Genomic DNA, 16,619 nt, shown 5'->3' with positions numbered 1-16,619 from the left:
GATCACGGCACACCCGTTTCCGATGGGGAGCTTTTCGTCACACCACAAAATCAAACGGACGCAAATGGCAAGCTTCTCGAGAACGCGGCACCAGGCACTATCCTTGGCTGGGTTAGTGTTGTAATGGCATCGTCCATCATCGAGCACGGGCTATTATTGTGGCAGCGTCGCTAAACCGTTGCGGTCCGCCATCGAGATACTGAACGCGTGAAGCAGGCGCAGATGCGGCTCGGAACCACCACCACGCACGCCCTTACGCACGTCCTGCCATGACCGTGGCGATCAGTTGTGGTTCTCCAGCTCTCTTGGGCGGCCTTCTATTTGCGGTGTTCGCTTAACGGTACGATTACCCGGCACAGCGACGTCTTATCAGCACCCGGCAGAGGATCACACTAGCTTCTTGATATTTCTGCGCTCGACAAGCGATCAAGGCATTCCCGTCCTCCCCCCCCCCCCCCCCCCCCCCCCCCGGTTTGCTCCCGGTCAATGCCCGCCTGCTATCCCGTCGATCAACCCGTTTGCGACACTCCCGGCCGGCAGTCGAAAAACGTTCGAGCCCGCACAACACTCAGGACTACAAAGTGTAGACCCTTTTCGGCTGCCGCGGTGTGGCTTAATCATCCGTAGATCGCCTTTTCGTCGTCGTGTTTGTCCGGCATGTTTATTTGTCACCGGGCAGACTCGCCCGCTTATCAGTCGGTGTGTTTTTCTTTTGTTTTTAATGCTACCTTTTAGCGGTCCGTGGGTGTACTCGCGCGCCTGTGTGTGTGTGTGTTGTTGTAATCGCGCCTAGCACTACGCGTCTGGTACGGGCCTAGACCGGGCCGCGGTGCGTTAATCTTCCCGTGAGAACTGTGGACCGACTGACTCCCGTAAGGAAACCCCTCGAAAGTTCGGTCGGACAACGTTCGCTTCATTCGTCACTTGAAGTGATTCCTTGTGCGTTGGTCTCCCCCAACGTAAAGGCCACGTCCGGAGTAGTTCGCATAGGAAACATGATACGAGCCTGTTGGACAGGCCCTCATCGGTGGCTTTAGGGGCCCGTCGGGGACTCGAAACCAAATGCCGCAAACAGCAAACCGGTCGATCGCACCCGACAGGCCTGATAATGTTGGAAAGTTCAAATGACGATCGATCGCAATTTTGCAGTGCGTTTGATAAGGGAAAAGTGAGTTTTTCTATCTCTTACGAGACTTGGGGACACTGGCTGACTGTTGCCTTTTGTTGATGAGTTGCTATGCTCGTTACATTTCGGAAAACTATATCTATTTTGAGTGTAAGTTAGCGTAGTTAAGTCCAAACAAAACCAAACCGCCATTAAGCCATTGGCAAACGCACACTCCTGGGAAAAAAAACAACGAATAGTTCATTTATTCAGCTTCCTCGATGGTTAAATGGCTTACAAAAAAAAATTACACCCACGAAACAGCGTCGTTTAATGATGGAACAGCCGGAGATTCGTGTGCACCATCACGATACCATGCTCGTTACAGGCCTCGATCACACCAGCATCATTCGTCGAACCAGCCGGGCTGGCGATATACGACACGCCACTCAACTTCGCCCGGTCCACGTTGTCCCGGAACGGGAAGAACGCGTCCGAACCGAGCGCGACACCGGTCAGCTGGCGTGTCCATTCCTCCTTGTCAGCGGCAGACAATGGCGCCGGTACCTGTTCCAACATCGCCTCGAATTGCGCCACCGGCATGTCCTTACCGACGGTACCATTCACGTAGTTGTCGATCGCATTTGACACCTCCGCCCGCTTAACGCCCGACCGGAAGCGCATGCTGGTGACACGCGGGTGCTGCCGCAACCACCAGTTGTCCGCCTTGTCCCCGGCAAGCCGCGTGCAATGGATACGTGACTGCTGGCCGGCTCCAATACCGACCACCTGTCCGTCCTTGGCGTAGCACACCGAGTTGCTCTGGGTGTACTTGAGCGCGATCGTGGCCACGATCATGTCCCGCAATGCACCCTCCGGCAGGGTCTTCTCCTTCGTCACGACATTCGTAAACAGTGCCCGGCTAATGTCGGCGTCGTTCCGACGCTGCTCGAGCTGCAACCCAAACAGTGTCTTGCGTTCAACCGGACCAGGCTCGTACGTAGGATCGATCTGCAGCACGCAGTACGCACCGTTCTTCTTCTTTCGCAGCACGGCCAACGCTTCCTCCGTGTAACCGGGTGCGATGATGCCGTCGGATACCTCACGCGCGATAATCCGTGCCGTGGCCAGATCGCACGTGTCCGAGAGTGCCACGAAATCACCAAACGAGGACATCCGGTCAGCGCCGCGAGCTCGTGCGTAAGCCGTCGCCAACGGCGTTAGGTCCGCCATCATGTCCTCTACCATGCACAGTTTGGCCTGGTCCGGTGTGAGTGGTACTCCGACGGCCGCGCCAGCCGGTGACACGTGCTTAAAGCTGGTGGCCGCCGGTAACCCGAGCGCTCGCTTTAACTCCCGCACCAACTGCCATCCGTTAAGGGCGTCACACAGGTTGATGAATCCGGGCGCGGCATTGACCACCTTAAGCGGCAACCGCTCGAGCGCGGTGTACAGCTGGGCCGGCTTCTGGTGTGGGTTCATGCCGTAACGCAGGTTCAGCTGCGCGACACCTGCCGAATACTGCTTGCGGAAGTAGTCCGAGATGAGCGTATCGTACTCGGCCGTGTGCGTGAAGGCCTTCAGTGCCAGGACCTGGCGAGTGGCCGGCAATGTGTCACCGTGCTGCCGGATCTCGTCCAGCACCCGCGTGTAGTCCCTCGGATCGCACAGCACCGTGACGCGCTGGTGGTTCTTGGCCGCGGCGCGCAGCAGCGTCACACCGCCAATGTCGATGTTCTCGACCGCATCCGCCACCGTCACGTCCGGCTTCGAGATGGTCAATCCGAACGGGTACAGATTGCACACGACGATCTGCGCCAGCTCGTAATCCTGCTGGCGGATGTCACGCTGGTCGGACTCGGTCATACGGGCCAGGATGGCGGCGTGTACTGCCGGGTGGAGGGTTTTCACGCGCCCTCCTAGCATTTCCGGCGCACCAGTCACCTCGGATACGTCGCGCACCGGCAAACCCTGGTCACGGATGGCCTTGGCCGTGCCTCCGCTGGCCACCAACTTCAGTCCCAGCTCGTGCAGCCCCTTGGCCAACTCCACCATTCCGGATTTGTCCGAAACGCTCACGAGCGCTGTAAATACACACACGCCATGCGACAAGAATGGTGAATCGTGCGCCACCGGAGGCTAATTATGCTTGCACAACTTACCGATCTTTCCACTAGCCATGGTGGTGGTGGTGGTGTTGTATCCTTTCGAACCTTTCACTTTCGATGCCACGCAAAGACTGCTCTGCGCGATTGCCGGTTGAAGCTCGTACGCTTGACTGCGGGTGCTGGAAATTAACCGACAAATGTGAGAACTAGAAACGAACGAGACGACCCAGAACCATCGATAGTGCACCGGTCGGGTGTACAATAACAATAACAGCCTGGTGATAAGCCTGCTCTACGGTCAGCCCGCGTTACCAACGGGCCCTGGAACTAGGAAGGTCCTCCACGGTGGACATGGAGGCCAATATGCGCGTATAGTGATAGAATCGGTTGGCCTCTTGCAACCGAAGGGTCAACACCAACGGGGGATGAGGTCCTTCGAGATGCAAACACATCGGAACTACCCGCTTTTACCGACAAACCAGGCCACTGCGGTTCCACAAACCAGCGCGAATTCCTCGCCCGATCGATAATGACGTACTCACGTTTTGTGATAACGAGCTGCAGCAGCAGGATTAGTTACAAGTGCAAGTGGCACACACGAAAGCACAGGTTTTGGGCAGTAATCGCAATCACACACGCACGATCTTATTCACAGCATCCAGCGCAGAAGATGCCGCATGGAGTTGACAAGAAAAGACGGAAGCCAAAATGATCTTGCTTCTAGCACTGTCACTACACCAATCGCCGCTGATTGATGTATAGAGGTTAATTTAGCTGGTTAGAACACGTTGCAGTGATCGGTACGTTTCTTTTTCCGCTCACACACCACTGTTGTTTGTGCGATCTTCAACTTCTCTCTTCGAGTTACGCTATCGCGGAACCGCCAATTAGCTGACAAAAGCGCGTCTTAAACGTCTCGTTTCCTTCTGAAACACACTGCGATCGTAGTGGTGAAGGGTTTCGCCGGCATAGGAGCGACGATCATGATCACGAAATGATCGCACACCAAACCAAAATGCTTTGCTGGAGACATCGGATACGTACGATCGGTTTTTTGTTCTCACTCATAACACGTGGTTTCTAATTTTGTTTCGTTGCCAAGGCAACGTTAGACATTTGGCAACCGTATCGTACTTGTATTGTAGTACAACTTTTAGCATCAAACTATAGTTGATTAGTTGCATCACTGTTTAGAACAGTAATAGCTATTATTTTCCCATATATTTTACATTTGTTGATCTACCAACAGGCGTGATCATCAAATGAATTACAACTACATTATGAAATTTCAAAAGCAACAGATCACTTGTTTGAAATGAGTATTCGAAAACAGTAGAAGGATCGTTATTGTTCTTGATCGTTTTATTTTTGTTTCTTTGCTTCCTCCGCACTCCCATATCTCTCTCGGTTACCCCTGTTGTTCCATATATCTATTTTAGCTAGATGTGTTCATACGCATGTGAAATTACCGAGAAAAAGAAAACCCTTTCGCTCGCCATTATTTCCCTAATGGCTTTTGACGAGAGGAAAAAATAGCATACTTTAACGTAATCACAAATAACAAACAAAAAAACCGAAGGCATACTAATAGTTCTTAATGTATAGTAAGGAGTGTTTTCGATTGCAGCAGTGTCGTTTGACCGGCAGCGATTAATGTTCTTGTATGCCGGAAGGATAAGTAAGCGGGACAATAAAATTTGTCCTGCTCTACGCTCTATGCCCTTGGTGAACCGTTTTCCTCTTCAAGTCGGTTAGCGCTGCTGCTCATCCGAGCGGACGAATCCAGAAACTCAGTCCTTGTATCGTCCTGCGGTAATACGATACTAACAAAACGCACCTACGTCCATTTTGCTTACATACAATACAATACACACACAAATTCATCAGTCATGCGAAGACTCGGAGGCCACGACGAAATGGGCCGTCTAGAAGTTATAGGGCAAGTGGCACAGGTGTGTGTCCTTGCTCAGAGACTTGGTACTCTCGTTGGTACCCTCTACAGCTCGTCATGATCTCCGTCAGCATCGATCGACTCCTCTTCCTCATCGGCTCCACCAGCCTCATCAGCAACCGGTTCGTCCACGAACTCTTCCTGTTCGGGCTTCTCGTCCAGCGAGACGCCAAGCGTTTGCCGCATCATACGCTCGATGCTGTCAGCGAAGTCCGCAGTTTCGGGCAGCTGGAAGCCAGACCGCAGAGTGGCCGTATTGAACATCAGCACAGCCATATCCTTGGCCACGAGATCGTCCGAGTCGCTATCGACACGTCGCAGCAACTCGCGCATCAGCGGGTGGCGCGGGTTGATCTCGAGTGTTTTCTTCTGGTTCAAATAGTAGTGCCGCTGCGGATCATCCGTCTTCTGATGAGCGTTGGCCAGGGCCAAACGCTCCATGTTACCGGTCCAGCCAAACATCGAGGCAACCAGAGCGCACGGTGAATTGGACAGCCGCTCGGACAGCTGCGCCTTAGCAATTTTGTCCTTCAGCGCCACGTCATTCAACCACTTCAGCAACGGCTCATACTCGGTCTTCAGCTCCTCGAAGCGTGCCTTCGACTCCTCCGACTCGTTCAGCGTGAAGCCCTCCTTCGCGACGTTCTGGAAGCGCTTGCCATCGAACTCTGGCAGCGCGGAAATGCTGTACTCATCGACGGCCTCCACCAGGAACAGGACCTCGTACCCGCGGGTAAGCAGCCGCTCAACGAAGGGCGACTTCTCGATCTCGGCGCGATTCGGTCCGGCAATGAAGTAGATGTTTTCCTGCTTCGGTTTCATGCGCGTGACATAATCCGAGAGGCTCGTGTATTCCTTGTTATTCGTCGAGGACGACTGGAAGCGCAGCAGCTTCGCCAACCGGGACCGGTTGCTCGGATCCTCCATGATGCCCAGCTTGATGTTGGTGGAGAACTCCTTCCAGAACTTCTCGTACTGCTCCTTGTCGATCTTCTTGATCATGTCGAGCGCCTTGCGGACGAGCTTCTTCTTGATCACCTTGATCAGCTTGTGTTGCTGCAGGGTCTCACGCGAAACGTTCAACGGCAGATCGTCCGAGTCGACGACACCGCGGATAAAGTTGAGGTAGTTTGGCATCATGTCGTTAAACTCGTCCGTAATGAACACACGCCGCACGTACAGCTTGATGTTGTCCGCCTTCGTACCGTACTTGTTGAAGCTCTCCGACGGTTGCACCTTCGGGATGAACAGCAGCGACTTGAACGTGACCTCGCCTTCCGCGATGAAGTGCGTGTGCGCCAGCGGCTCCGAGGTGTCCTTGGTAAGGCTCTTGTAGAACTCGTTGTACTCGTCTTCCTCAACCTCGCTCACTTTGCGGGTCCAGATCGGTTTGCTGTCGTTCATGATTTCCCAGTTCCACACCGTCTTCTTCACCTTCTTCGTCTTCGGTTTGTCGCTCTCGGATGCCTCTTCCTCCTCGACCTTCGCATCATCCTCCTCATCGGCGCTGTCCTCTTTGGTCGTCTCTGGCTTTTCGCTCGTTTCCTCCTCAACTGCCACCTCCTCCTCAACCTCCTTGCTCGTCCACATGTAGATGGGGAAGTTGATGAATTGCGAGTACTTCTTGATCAGCTGCTTGACCGTATCGTCCTCCAGGAAATCAAGCGCCTCCTCCTTCAGGTGCAGCGTGACTTGGGAGCCGCGCTCGAGCGTGTTACCGCGCGGATCCTCGACGATGCTGAAGCTGGCCGCGTCCGACTCCCAAATGTACTGCTTGTCGTCGTTGTGCTTCGTCGTCACTACGACCCGATCGGCCACGAGGAACGCCGAGTAGAATCCGACACCGAACTGGCCAATCATGTCGTTCACATCCTGTCCGTCCGCCTTCTCCTTATCCTGCATCTTGGACAGAAAATCGGCCGTGCCAGATTTCGCGATCGTACCCAGGTTGTTCACCAGATCCTGCTTTGTCATACCGATACCGGTATCGATAATGTGCAACACCTTGCCCTCCTTGTCTGCCTTGATCTTGACCTCCAGGTTGCGATTACTATCCAGCACGGACGGATCGGTGAGGGACAGCAGACGGATCTTATCGAGCGCATCCGAGGCGTTGGAGATCAACTCACGCAGGAAGATCTCCTTGTTGCGGTACAGCGAGTTGATGATGAGTTTCATCATGCGGTTCACCTCCGCCTGGAAGGTGAACTTTTCCGACTTTTCCCGCAGTTCCTTGATCTGTGCTACGTTTAATCCGTCCAGTTTGATGGCTTCTTCCTCACGTTTCACTGCCTCCGAGTCGGTCCTCGAGGCCTGTTTCGACGCCCCCAGATCTTTGTCCACCATCGGCAGCGTCTCGTCATCGTCGGTTTCCGCTCGCACATGGTGAATTCCTGTAAATGCATAATTCCATCGAACGCGACAGGGTAAGTCCACGTCCACGTTTCACTCTGCCGGGGGTGGGCCACTCGGATAACATCCCGAATGTTCGATGGCCACGTATTCGACGGGAGTTCTTACCTGTACACAGGAACACACCCAGAACCAGAAGTAGCAAGTACTTCATCGCGATAGCTCTACAGATGCGAATTCACTAACAATCACAGCTAGAAAAGATCTTTACGGATTGGCAGGAAGTGAAATATCACCGCCGGGACAGGTTACCGGACCGCCACGCAGAGAAGCCGCTACGTGCGATGTCGACGGATAAGAAACAATAAAATTGGTTGAGGAAATGTGCGTTCTCAAATAAATGGCCAACCAAGCCGTACTTCACGGCCGAACCCACATACTGTACCCGTACAACACGACCGGCATTGTGAACGCTGTTCTGTTCACTCCAACGAGCAGTGTCACGTGACGTCATAGTTGGATGCGATATAAACGATGCCTCGTATGGTGATTCTCAATTACGTGGTGCTTGAGAGAGTATTTGGCGTACGCTGATTGGTCCAAATCAGTACATTAGGGTGCATTGAGAATGAGCAGACACATGAACGAGAACTATATTCGAGAACGATCTGACAACCATCTGGTAATAATTTAAAATATATATATTTTTCAAATTATTATACTTCAAATCAGGCTGAAAAAAAGTTTTTTTTATTGTTTTTAACATACTTGAAAAAATTGAGCATCTAAAGTGACCCGTTCCCGTTGTGCTTTCGATAATCGAACAAGGGAATGCGAGCACGATTTCGGAAAATCATATCTACTTATCGCCAAACATGTTACAATAGTACATAGCTAAAGATATGGTTCAAAGTACTACAATCACAGGTTCAATAAAACCATACAAATTGTGCTAGGAGAGTAGCGGTACAATCAAGCAGTTTGCTTCCAAAATTGAAAATAAATAAGCGATAACGAAGGGATTTTCCCGTAACGTTAAGGAGAATCTACTCGTATAGGACCGTCTGAAACAAAAGAAACACTGCAACACAATTTCATGACGGTAACAAAAAAAAGCTTTTGTTTTACAAATCCCTGAAAACTAATTTAAAATTTACTTTTATTTAATGAAAACACCAACGGTAACAATTGGCGGTTATCTTGTTCAGCATTCGGGGAATTTAATTTCGGTATCCCTTAAATTACGTTCCGTCCACTCGCTTAGCCGTTGTTTGATCTGCTCGGTCATTTCCTCTGCGTTGCCTCGGACTTGGCCATTGCGTACGAATCCTTGTTCACCACTGTTCAAAATGCCCACGTTCTTTAGCTCCTCGCACGTGACCGATTTGTTATTTCGAAAGTTTCGTATATCCAAGTGCGTGCACATGGTTTCGATTTGCTCGTCCGTTAACGTTTTTCCCAGGAATGTGGCCGTTTTACGGATCGTGTCGGGCAGGTTGCGTTTCATGTCCTCATAGTACATGAAGAGTACATTGGGTCGATCCTTCACTGCCCAGCCCTCCTTAATGTGACTCCAGTACGGCGACCAAGGAGCTGGAAGTATGAAAAAAGTCACTAAAAACCACGCTCGGTAAACGTGGGGCATTACGTACTCAGATCCTTTTCAAAATAATCATAAAATGTTTCAAAATTCCCCACGTAGCCTTGGGTGCGGTACAACCGGTTCAAATGATAATAGGACACTGCCACGTCCGAGGGATTGCGCGCCACATAGATGAGCTATTGAAGCAACAAAATGCAAGTAAAGGTTTTCCTTTTAGATACTGATTCAACGGAATTAATTACTAGCTAGCTCGTTCGATTCTACCTTGGCATTCTGTTGGAATACGCTTGGTGGCAGCAACGAAATAGGAAGGTGTGTTTTTATGAAGCGCGTAGATTGCATTTCGGAGAGCATTGCAGTGGCGGGTTGAGAAATTTGCTCGATAAATCGCGCCTTCTCTTCGTCGTCTTCATTTTCCTTTAAAAAGCAAGCCTTCAGCTCATCGTGCACAAACAGGTTGAATCTATAACGGTACCAAAAATAAGGACCACACTAGTGAGGTGTAACTTTTATGAAATTAAGTTGCATATCAATCAGAAACGCACTCCAAAAAGGGAAACCTCTGTGTCAGTGGAACGCTTTCGGCGGCGGCAAAATTAAGCCCGTTACAAATCAACCACACCATCTCCTGCGTCCACGTCGTGCCTGAGCGTGGAAATGTGGCGACCTGAAACAAATAGATATATTGATTTATAGATAATGTTCTTCTTCGTATAACAAGGATCTAGTGTTACCCATATATCGTCCGGTCGTGCCTCGAACGAGTACAAACACTCGGCGTATTGCTTGAAACGGGACGGGAAAAACCACCGTTTCTCACCAACCTGAACGAATCCAGTGCGTTCACCTGAAGGGCAAGGATCAATTGTTAGTTTCGACTCATTTGAGTATACGCTTATGTCGTACTGCTACGAACCATGGAAATCCTTTAATAACTTTTCGTTAAGTTTGTCCTCAACAAACTCTATGTTATACGGGAAAGACATCCTGTAACGAGCGTTTGTTAGCTATATTGGGCACCTTAAACCTGAAATCGAGCAACACCCGTCAACGTTGGGGCAGACAACGAAACTGACCATCGTAGCCCCACGACCCGAAATATGCTGACGGGTGATTTTTTTTTATATTTTCACCCCTTGTCTCACACTTCGGTGGGAGTCGCCACCACCGGTGAAAGTTTTTGTTGACACAGTTACAAGCCCGTGGTTGGCCAGCTGCGGTTCGAGGGAGATGATTTCCACCGCAGCATCGATACGTTCGGTTGCAAGCGCGATAATTATGCGGAAGTTTGCGAGACGTTATGCTGGATAGGGCTGAAGTGGAATGCGAACACAATAGTTCAAGTTTCTATTGTACTGGCACTTATAGACACGGTAACACCTTTGGCTCAGTTCCAGCAGCTATCATAAGACATCGCTTGCCAGCGAAAGAAATATCAAAAACCGCAATACCAAGGGAAAATCGATTTAAATCATGAATTCAAATCGTAGAAAAAGGGTTATTGTGAATTCAAATATATGCAAGAACTAGTTACTCTTTGAGATTCAACTACGGATAGACAAATTTGTGTTAATAACCAAATTATTAAAACAAACAACTACCAAAATTGCGTCGGAATAGAATTAGCTGCTTTATAATTAAATGGGATAACTTTGTAAACCATACATCAAATTGTAAATGGAGAAAGATTATATGATGTACTTTTTTCGATAATGCAACTTTTTCTTTTTCGCTAACGAACCATGACATTTAAACATTTCTTTTGAACCAATCAATGGTGGTTAAAATGATGTTTTCCAACCATGCTATAGAATTTAACAATAATTGGTATTATCAGCGCTAAAAAAACGGCGTTATTGCAGTTGCAGCGAGTAAATGCACTTTCGAAGGTTCTTGTTTAATCTACATCAATAGAGCACGGCAAATGCACTCGCGACCACCCCAACAGCTGATTGTCAAAACTGAGCTCAAATAGTTATGTAAACAACTTACTAGCAGTACTGAAGTGTACCACCGGGCTTGCTCGGGATAACCGTGTTTTTAGCGTATTTGTCGGATTTGTACGGCAATGTTGCGAAGAAGCTTTCACAGATTTTGCCTGCCTGGTGGAATGGTAACGGCTGGTTTACTGCCGTTTACAAACAACAATAGTAATGATCGAATTCAAATCGACACCACAACCGTACAAAGTATGTACGAGAACGCACCGGGTGACAAACAAACCGGCATGGAACGGATCCGCCTGATGTTTTCAATCGAGTAAGCAACTGCGCCCCTACCGGTAACGGAAACAAAATCCTTACTAATATTGTCGTTTCTTTTTGCAGTGAATTTGGGCGCATTTCGAGCGAAGTAAACTCTATCTACCAGGCCGGCTTTCTTGGTTTCCTGTTCGGTGCTTGCTACGGTGGATTCGTTAATTCGCGCGTCGCCTACATGAACTTCATGGAACGGAACCAAGCGACGGCTTTCCAGTCCAGTTTTGAAGCTAAAAAAAAGCTGCAAGACCAGGTGACGCTTAACTTTGCTAAAGGCGCGTTCCGATGGGGCTGGCGTTTGGCGCTTTTCACTACCAGCTACATGTGAGCATGCTTTGGCATCTTATCGTTGTCACTCTGTCGGTGGATTTGAACGACGAATTGCTTTTTTTTTCTTTTTGCAGCGGTATTCAAACGGTAGTGTCCGTGTACCGGGGGAAGTCCTCGCTGTACGAGTACGTTGCGGCCGGAGGTGTCACGGGGGCGATGTACAAATTTAGCATGGGTCTGCGCGGAATGGCTTCCGGGGGGCTGGTGGGTGTTGCGCTCGGGGGTTTCGCTGGGGGCCTATCGCTGATCATCATGCGCGCCACCGGTACCACGATGGAGGAGGTGCGGTTTTGGCAGTACAAATGGAAAACGAACCGTGATCAGGTCATATTAGACTCACTCAAGGTGCAGACGGCAATCGAAGAAGATCCGCTATTGAAGCAACACCACAGCAAGTTTGGTAATGCTAACATCGATCTCAGCGCCATTGAGGCAGAGAAGAGCAAAATTCAACAAGCCGTGGAACGGGAATCGTTGCAGAAAAAGTTGGAAGAGACCGAGCAGGCTGAGGTGAAGAAATAAAACAAAACGGTACGCTTCCGTGCGCCAAAACCCGTCGTCTTTCGTTTTATTTGCCCTGTGGTATGTTTCTTTCCACCCATATTCCATACAAACGCAACCGTACAGTAGAGGAGTAGTACAGAAATTTATTTCAAACGGAGGTTAAAGAAGATTCACACAAAAATACTAACTCGCTGCTCAGGTGGAAGGTGAAAGGTCAAAGGAAAAGTGAAAACGCACGTGTGCGTTACGGTTTGCTCCCCTTAACTTATTGTCTTCATGTCGGGCAGGGACTTGGATTTCATAAGCTTCTTCTTGGCTTGCTGCTGCTCGTGTTTGAGTCGTAGCTGCAGCAATACCGCTGCACCGCACGGATCGGCTGGAAAGGAACGGGAAAGGAAAATAGTACAGGAAAATAGAGGAGAAGGATTTCAAAGGGAAAGGCCATCGTTGCTGGATGCAAATTGGGAGGGACAGGCGGGGAGATAGCTATTAGATGCCCTGGAAAGTGTGTCGCTTCCAACGCCTGGAAAGGTGTGGCGCAAATGAGGGCATTTGATGACACGAGCTTCGACAAATAAACTCAACGGTTATTTTGCGGGTTTTATTAACGTACAACATAATAAAATTATAAAAAAAAACTAACTACAATAATTTTAAAGGTGTAATTGTATTGCGATTGAAACATCTAGACTCAACGGGATGAACGAACGTTAAACGTAAAAGTTATGATATACTATAGGAAAATAAACTTTTTAGTGGGATCGTTGAAATTAGAAAGAATTCCGATGTGAGGGGTTAGTTTTTCCTTTGTCAGCGTGATTGAAGTTGTACAGAAGGCAAGGAAAGAAGAATGTTTTAAAGGGATATACACGTTGCTACCGCCACGAGGCAGCTGAGAACAAACGCATGAGAGATTTAATGGTACCTAGTGGACACAAGACTGGGAACGGAACATGCTATGCGTGATAAGCACCGTCTTCTGTTGCATAAAGATTACCCTATTGCTTTGTCTCATTGAGCGTACGAACACATTTGTTCTTGATCGAGCTACGATATTCTAAAGCATGTTTAAATTAAATAGTATCGGTGCTTGTGACAGATGAATTCCGTGATGTTCGTAAGTTGCATTTAAGTGTCCTCTCTATGATTCCGCAGGGATTACTGGTAAGGGGCACGGGTTTACATCTGTTACATTCAATGATTCATTAAAAAACTGAGCCTGGAAAATGTCGTGATACACATTTGACTCGGAAACAATATTAGAGGGGTGTTTTGTTAAGGGAACGGAACACGGGTCCCATGGGTGCTTATTTTCCCGTTGATTCGTTTTCTTGCTGCCATATGCCTAGGATCGTGTACGATTGTAGATATTAATTCTACTGCAGCTAAGCGTGTACTTACAGCAATCATTCGACATTAAATTTTACTCTTTCGCTCACATCCACACATTTTCGCTCAATCTCTTTCTTCCTCGCTCATATTTATCACTTTCTCTATTGTGTTATTTTTTTTTTCACTATCACTCTTCATATGGTTTAAGTGTCAAGTAGTTGACGAAAATACAATAATCATTAACAAGGAAAAGTAAAGCGGGGTCGTAGGAAAACAGAAGATCTAACGCAACAAAAAAAAAACGAAGTAAAGAGTAAAAAACGAATACCAACAAAAATTATGTACGAATAAATTTCACTTTATCACAAGTGTGCTTTTCTTGTATCACAGAAGAAGGAAACTAAGTTGTACACAACGCATACAGCAACATCCTAGGCAAGAGCAGCTTCAAAACGAACCAACAGGAAATTAAGTACGAGCCATTCACGAACGGCCGCAAAGCGATCGATTTTCAGCGGAACAACCAAGTTGCAGGGTTAATTATTTCCCCCCAAGGATCTCTGTTGTTGTCCGCATTGCAAGCCACTAGCAAAATCAGGACATTGAAGACGCATGTGTGCCAATGCGTTGCAAAGTGAGATCGCTGTTGAACCGTCTTGCTGAGTTGAGCAGTTCCAATTGTATCTACTGATTAGTGATTCGGTGGTAGGGAAGTGAATTAGAGACATTGTTTGTCTTATATGTGCATGGTCGAAGATTGTAGCCTTCCTTTTCTGATGGTATTTTCGTACAACATGTATTGCGTTTGCGTTCCAATGCTCTCTTCATCTCTCTTTCTTCTACATTTTACCATTTTTCGTCCATCATAGTTTGCTTCTGATCGCTTGATGTATTTTTAAGTAAACTTTTGCCTAAACTAAATTTGCGCATCGAATGCGAATGCACTTACGTACCAATCCGCCATAAGTAAATGGTTGCCAAAATTTAATAAGAAATGTAAGTGTAAGTACCCCTGCGACCGCACTCGTTCCTCTAGGAAAAAGATGCCTTTAACGTTTTTACGTGCGTTTTCTCATATGGATGCTGATACGCTAGTCTGATCGTAAATTCAAATCGCAACCGAATGTATGGATCGAATGCTGAAGTTTTAGTTGGGTGTCGAGGTAGCTAGACAGTACGAAGTTTATCGGTGCTATATCTATATTCTGCACCTTTGCTTCCAGCATAACACTAGAATTCCTTACGTTCTATTAGTAAACTTTCATGTTCTTCCTTGTTGGCAAATCAAAATGTGTTGCCCTATGTTTCGTGCAATTACTACCGCAATCACCTCTACACACTTAACTTCAGCATTCGAAGTATTTGATCATTAGTAACGTTTACACATTAGCTTGCTCGTAACATTGAATTTTGAAATAAAGTTCTAAACATTAAAACAAATTTGCCAATGAGCATCATCTTGATTGTTGCTGTCGAAGTGTTTCCGCGCGCGCAAGCCATGAATAATTAGTTAATCACCGATCGCTGCCAAGTATCCGACGTTTAGAGGACGTCGTGTGACGTAGCTACACCACAGCGCAAAACCTTCACCAGTACAGGACTTTATCTGCGCTACGTTAGTGTGAGCATTTTTTTTTATTCATCCGAGCAAAGTAATCCGCGAACTCGAGGGCTCGGCTGCAAGCCAAATCGACCGTTGCCAAAAAATAGCAATCCTCTATCTCAATCTGCATACTTGCTTGATCACGTGTGAATTTGTAAAACAGCTACAACAAAAACTAAAAAAAAACAGACGCCGATACTGTACACATTGCGCTGTTTCATTCATTATTATGAACCGTTTCCTTCAATAAAATCGTTCAGCTTGACTGATCTTTAAACGATCATCCAAAATTAGTGCACCCATAGTATCCTGCCCATTCAAGAGTTCATTTGTGCTACTTGCTGGTACATTTCTTCGATAAGGATCGTACCTCGAAATGCGTCCAACGGTATCGATTATCGTCTTTTCCGTACTCATACTTGTCACAAATGCCGATCAAACCAAATCACAACCTTATCAACCAATAGCCGTTTTAAATAAACATTTGTTCGGGATGTTCTCCGCCATGGTAATATGCATTCGAGAGAGAAACCGAACATAATGTAAAACCAGCTCAGCATCCAGCAATGCGCTATCACAAGGTGCAAAGAAACGATACCGTAAACCGAACAGTGCCAAAAAAGCACCAACGCACGCCCGACGACGGGATCTGCTGCTTAATTCATGTAAATGTTGTCCAATCTTGCCTTGCCCACTCGTGCTTCAGTCATAACTATGGGTTAAACACGCTCGCTTTATGTTAATCTATATATGCTATTCAGTCAAGTATAGTATATCAAAGTTTGCTGTTCTTCCAATAACGCATTCGCTGTACATCGATCCGATGTATTTTTGTTTGTTTGTTTTATGTATCACTTTTGCCAAGTGCTCTCTCTCTATCTCTCACACTCCCAACTCGCCTTTTAACCCATCTGGAACGACGGTCAACATTTTGTTGCCTGTTACATTAGTTGTGTCGTGTTATGTTCAATTATTCAGTTAATGATTAAATTGTTTCAATTATTCAAGAAGGCACATCATGTTTCTTTATCAGTAGACTGAAAGATCGGTAGTAACGGGAGCAAGCAAACACATCGATCGATAAATCTGGGGTAGGATGTATGCAATCGAACATAGAGCAAGAAATATGATTCTTCAAATCAGTACTTTCAACGCATGACATCGTTCGGCTCATTCTGGAGCCACTTGATCAGCCCCGAGCTGGACGACAGCACTTTAAGCCCTCAGCGTACGTCTAAAAGCAAACCAGTTTGCCAGAAATAAACTGTAAAACATTTGGGTTAGTTGAAAACCAAACACGAACCAGTGGCTTGTGTTAAAGCAGCTTGCAACTGCGCAGCAGTGATAAATTGTACCAGATAGAGATAGGGACGATCGATACTATGGCTTATGTCGGATTGTTCATGTCTTTGCTCGCGTGGATACAACAAACAACAATAATTAGATACATCGGCCCTGTTTGATACTTATCGA

At 47.6% G+C, this 16,619-nt stretch overlaps 4 protein-coding genes across 5 annotated transcripts; 1 reads left to right on the top strand and 3 right to left on the bottom strand.

Moving 5' to 3' along the window:
• Positions 1 to 1,340: 1,340 nt before the first annotated feature.
• On the bottom strand, positions 1,341 to 3,386 carry LOC128730764 (bifunctional purine biosynthesis protein ATIC). The gene is made up of 2 exons (XM_053823843.1): positions 3,268 to 3,386; positions 1,341 to 3,189 (listed from the first exon to the last, which is right to left on the bottom strand). Exons 1-2 carry the CDS (start codon positions 3,284 to 3,286, stop codon positions 1,436 to 1,438), a joined length of 1,773 nt encoding a protein of 590 aa, XP_053679818.1. The 5' UTR covers positions 3,287 to 3,386; the 3' UTR covers positions 1,341 to 1,435.
• Positions 3,387 to 4,554: 1,168 nt separating this feature from the next.
• LOC128721842 (endoplasmin) lies at positions 4,555 to 7,829 on the bottom strand. Of its 2 annotated transcripts, none has more exons than XM_053815640.1 (2): positions 7,673 to 7,829; positions 4,555 to 7,539 (listed from the first exon to the last, which is right to left on the bottom strand). In XM_053815640.1, exons 1-2 carry the CDS (start codon positions 7,728 to 7,730, stop codon positions 5,210 to 5,212), a joined length of 2,388 nt encoding a protein of 795 aa, XP_053671615.1. In that variant the 5' UTR covers positions 7,731 to 7,829; the 3' UTR covers positions 4,555 to 5,209. The 2 variants fall into 2 exon arrangements, with proteins under 2 accessions (XP_053671615.1, XP_053671614.1); XM_053815639.1 differs by having other exon boundaries at positions 4,555 to 7,557; positions 7,685 to 7,829.
• Positions 7,830 to 8,720: 891 nt separating this feature from the next.
• Positions 8,721 to 10,105, bottom strand: LOC128731047 (luciferin sulfotransferase). Its single transcript, XM_053824141.1, has 6 exons — positions 10,036 to 10,105; positions 9,854 to 9,966; positions 9,665 to 9,786; positions 9,384 to 9,582; positions 9,169 to 9,295; positions 8,721 to 9,109 (listed from the first exon to the last, which is right to left on the bottom strand). The coding sequence occupies exons 1-6, from the start codon at positions 10,103 to 10,105 to the stop codon at positions 8,721 to 8,723; spliced, it is 1,020 nt and encodes a 339-aa protein (XP_053680116.1).
• A 1,076-nt stretch (positions 10,106 to 11,181) lies between these two features.
• Positions 11,182 to 12,229, top strand: LOC128720136 (RPII140-upstream gene protein). The gene is made up of 3 exons (XM_053813783.1): positions 11,182 to 11,378; positions 11,447 to 11,701; positions 11,782 to 12,229. The coding sequence occupies exons 1-3, from the start codon at positions 11,188 to 11,190 to the stop codon at positions 12,227 to 12,229; spliced, it is 894 nt and encodes a 297-aa protein (XP_053669758.1). The 5' UTR covers positions 11,182 to 11,187.
• Positions 12,230 to 16,619: the final 4,390 nt, after the last annotated feature.

The sequence above is a fragment of the Anopheles nili genome, chromosome 2 (genome assembly GCF_943737925.1).
Source record: "Anopheles nili chromosome 2, idAnoNiliSN_F5_01, whole genome shotgun sequence".
Lineage (NCBI taxonomy): Eukaryota > Metazoa > Arthropoda > Insecta > Diptera > Culicidae > Anopheles > Anopheles nili.
This window is presented reverse-complemented; position numbering and strand designations above follow the sequence as displayed.

Bases quoted from the DNA above. Each gene is read 5' to 3' on its own strand.
- LOC128721842 (XM_053815639.1), bottom strand. From the start codon at position 7,730: ATGAAGTACTTGCTACTTCTGGTTCTGGGTGTGTTCCTGTGTACAG. The intron at 7,558-7,684 runs GTAAGAACTCCC...ATGCATTTACAG, and splicing joins GGGTGTGTTCCTGTGTACAG to GAATTCACCATGTGCGAGCG.
- LOC128731047 (XM_053824141.1), bottom strand. From the start codon at position 10,105: ATGTCTTTCCCGTATAACATAGAGTTTGTTGAGGACAAACTTAACGAA. The intron at 9,967-10,035 runs GTTCGTAGCAGT...CTTGCCCTTCAG, and splicing joins GTTATTAAAGGATTTCCATG to GTGAACGCACTGGATTCGTT. The intron at 9,583-9,664 runs GTGCGTTTCTGA...GTACCGTTATAG, and splicing joins CAGAGGTTTCCCTTTTTGGA to ATTCAACCTGTTTGTGCACG.
- LOC128720136 (XM_053813783.1), top strand. From the start codon at position 11,188: ATGTTGCGAAGAAGCTTTCACAGATTTTGCCTGCCTGGTGGAATGGTA. The intron at 11,379-11,446 runs GTAAGCAACTGC...TTCTTTTTGCAG, and splicing joins CGCCTGATGTTTTCAATCGA to TGAATTTGGGCGCATTTCGA. The intron at 11,702-11,781 runs GTGAGCATGCTT...TTCTTTTTGCAG, and splicing joins CTTTTCACTACCAGCTACAT to CGGTATTCAAACGGTAGTGT.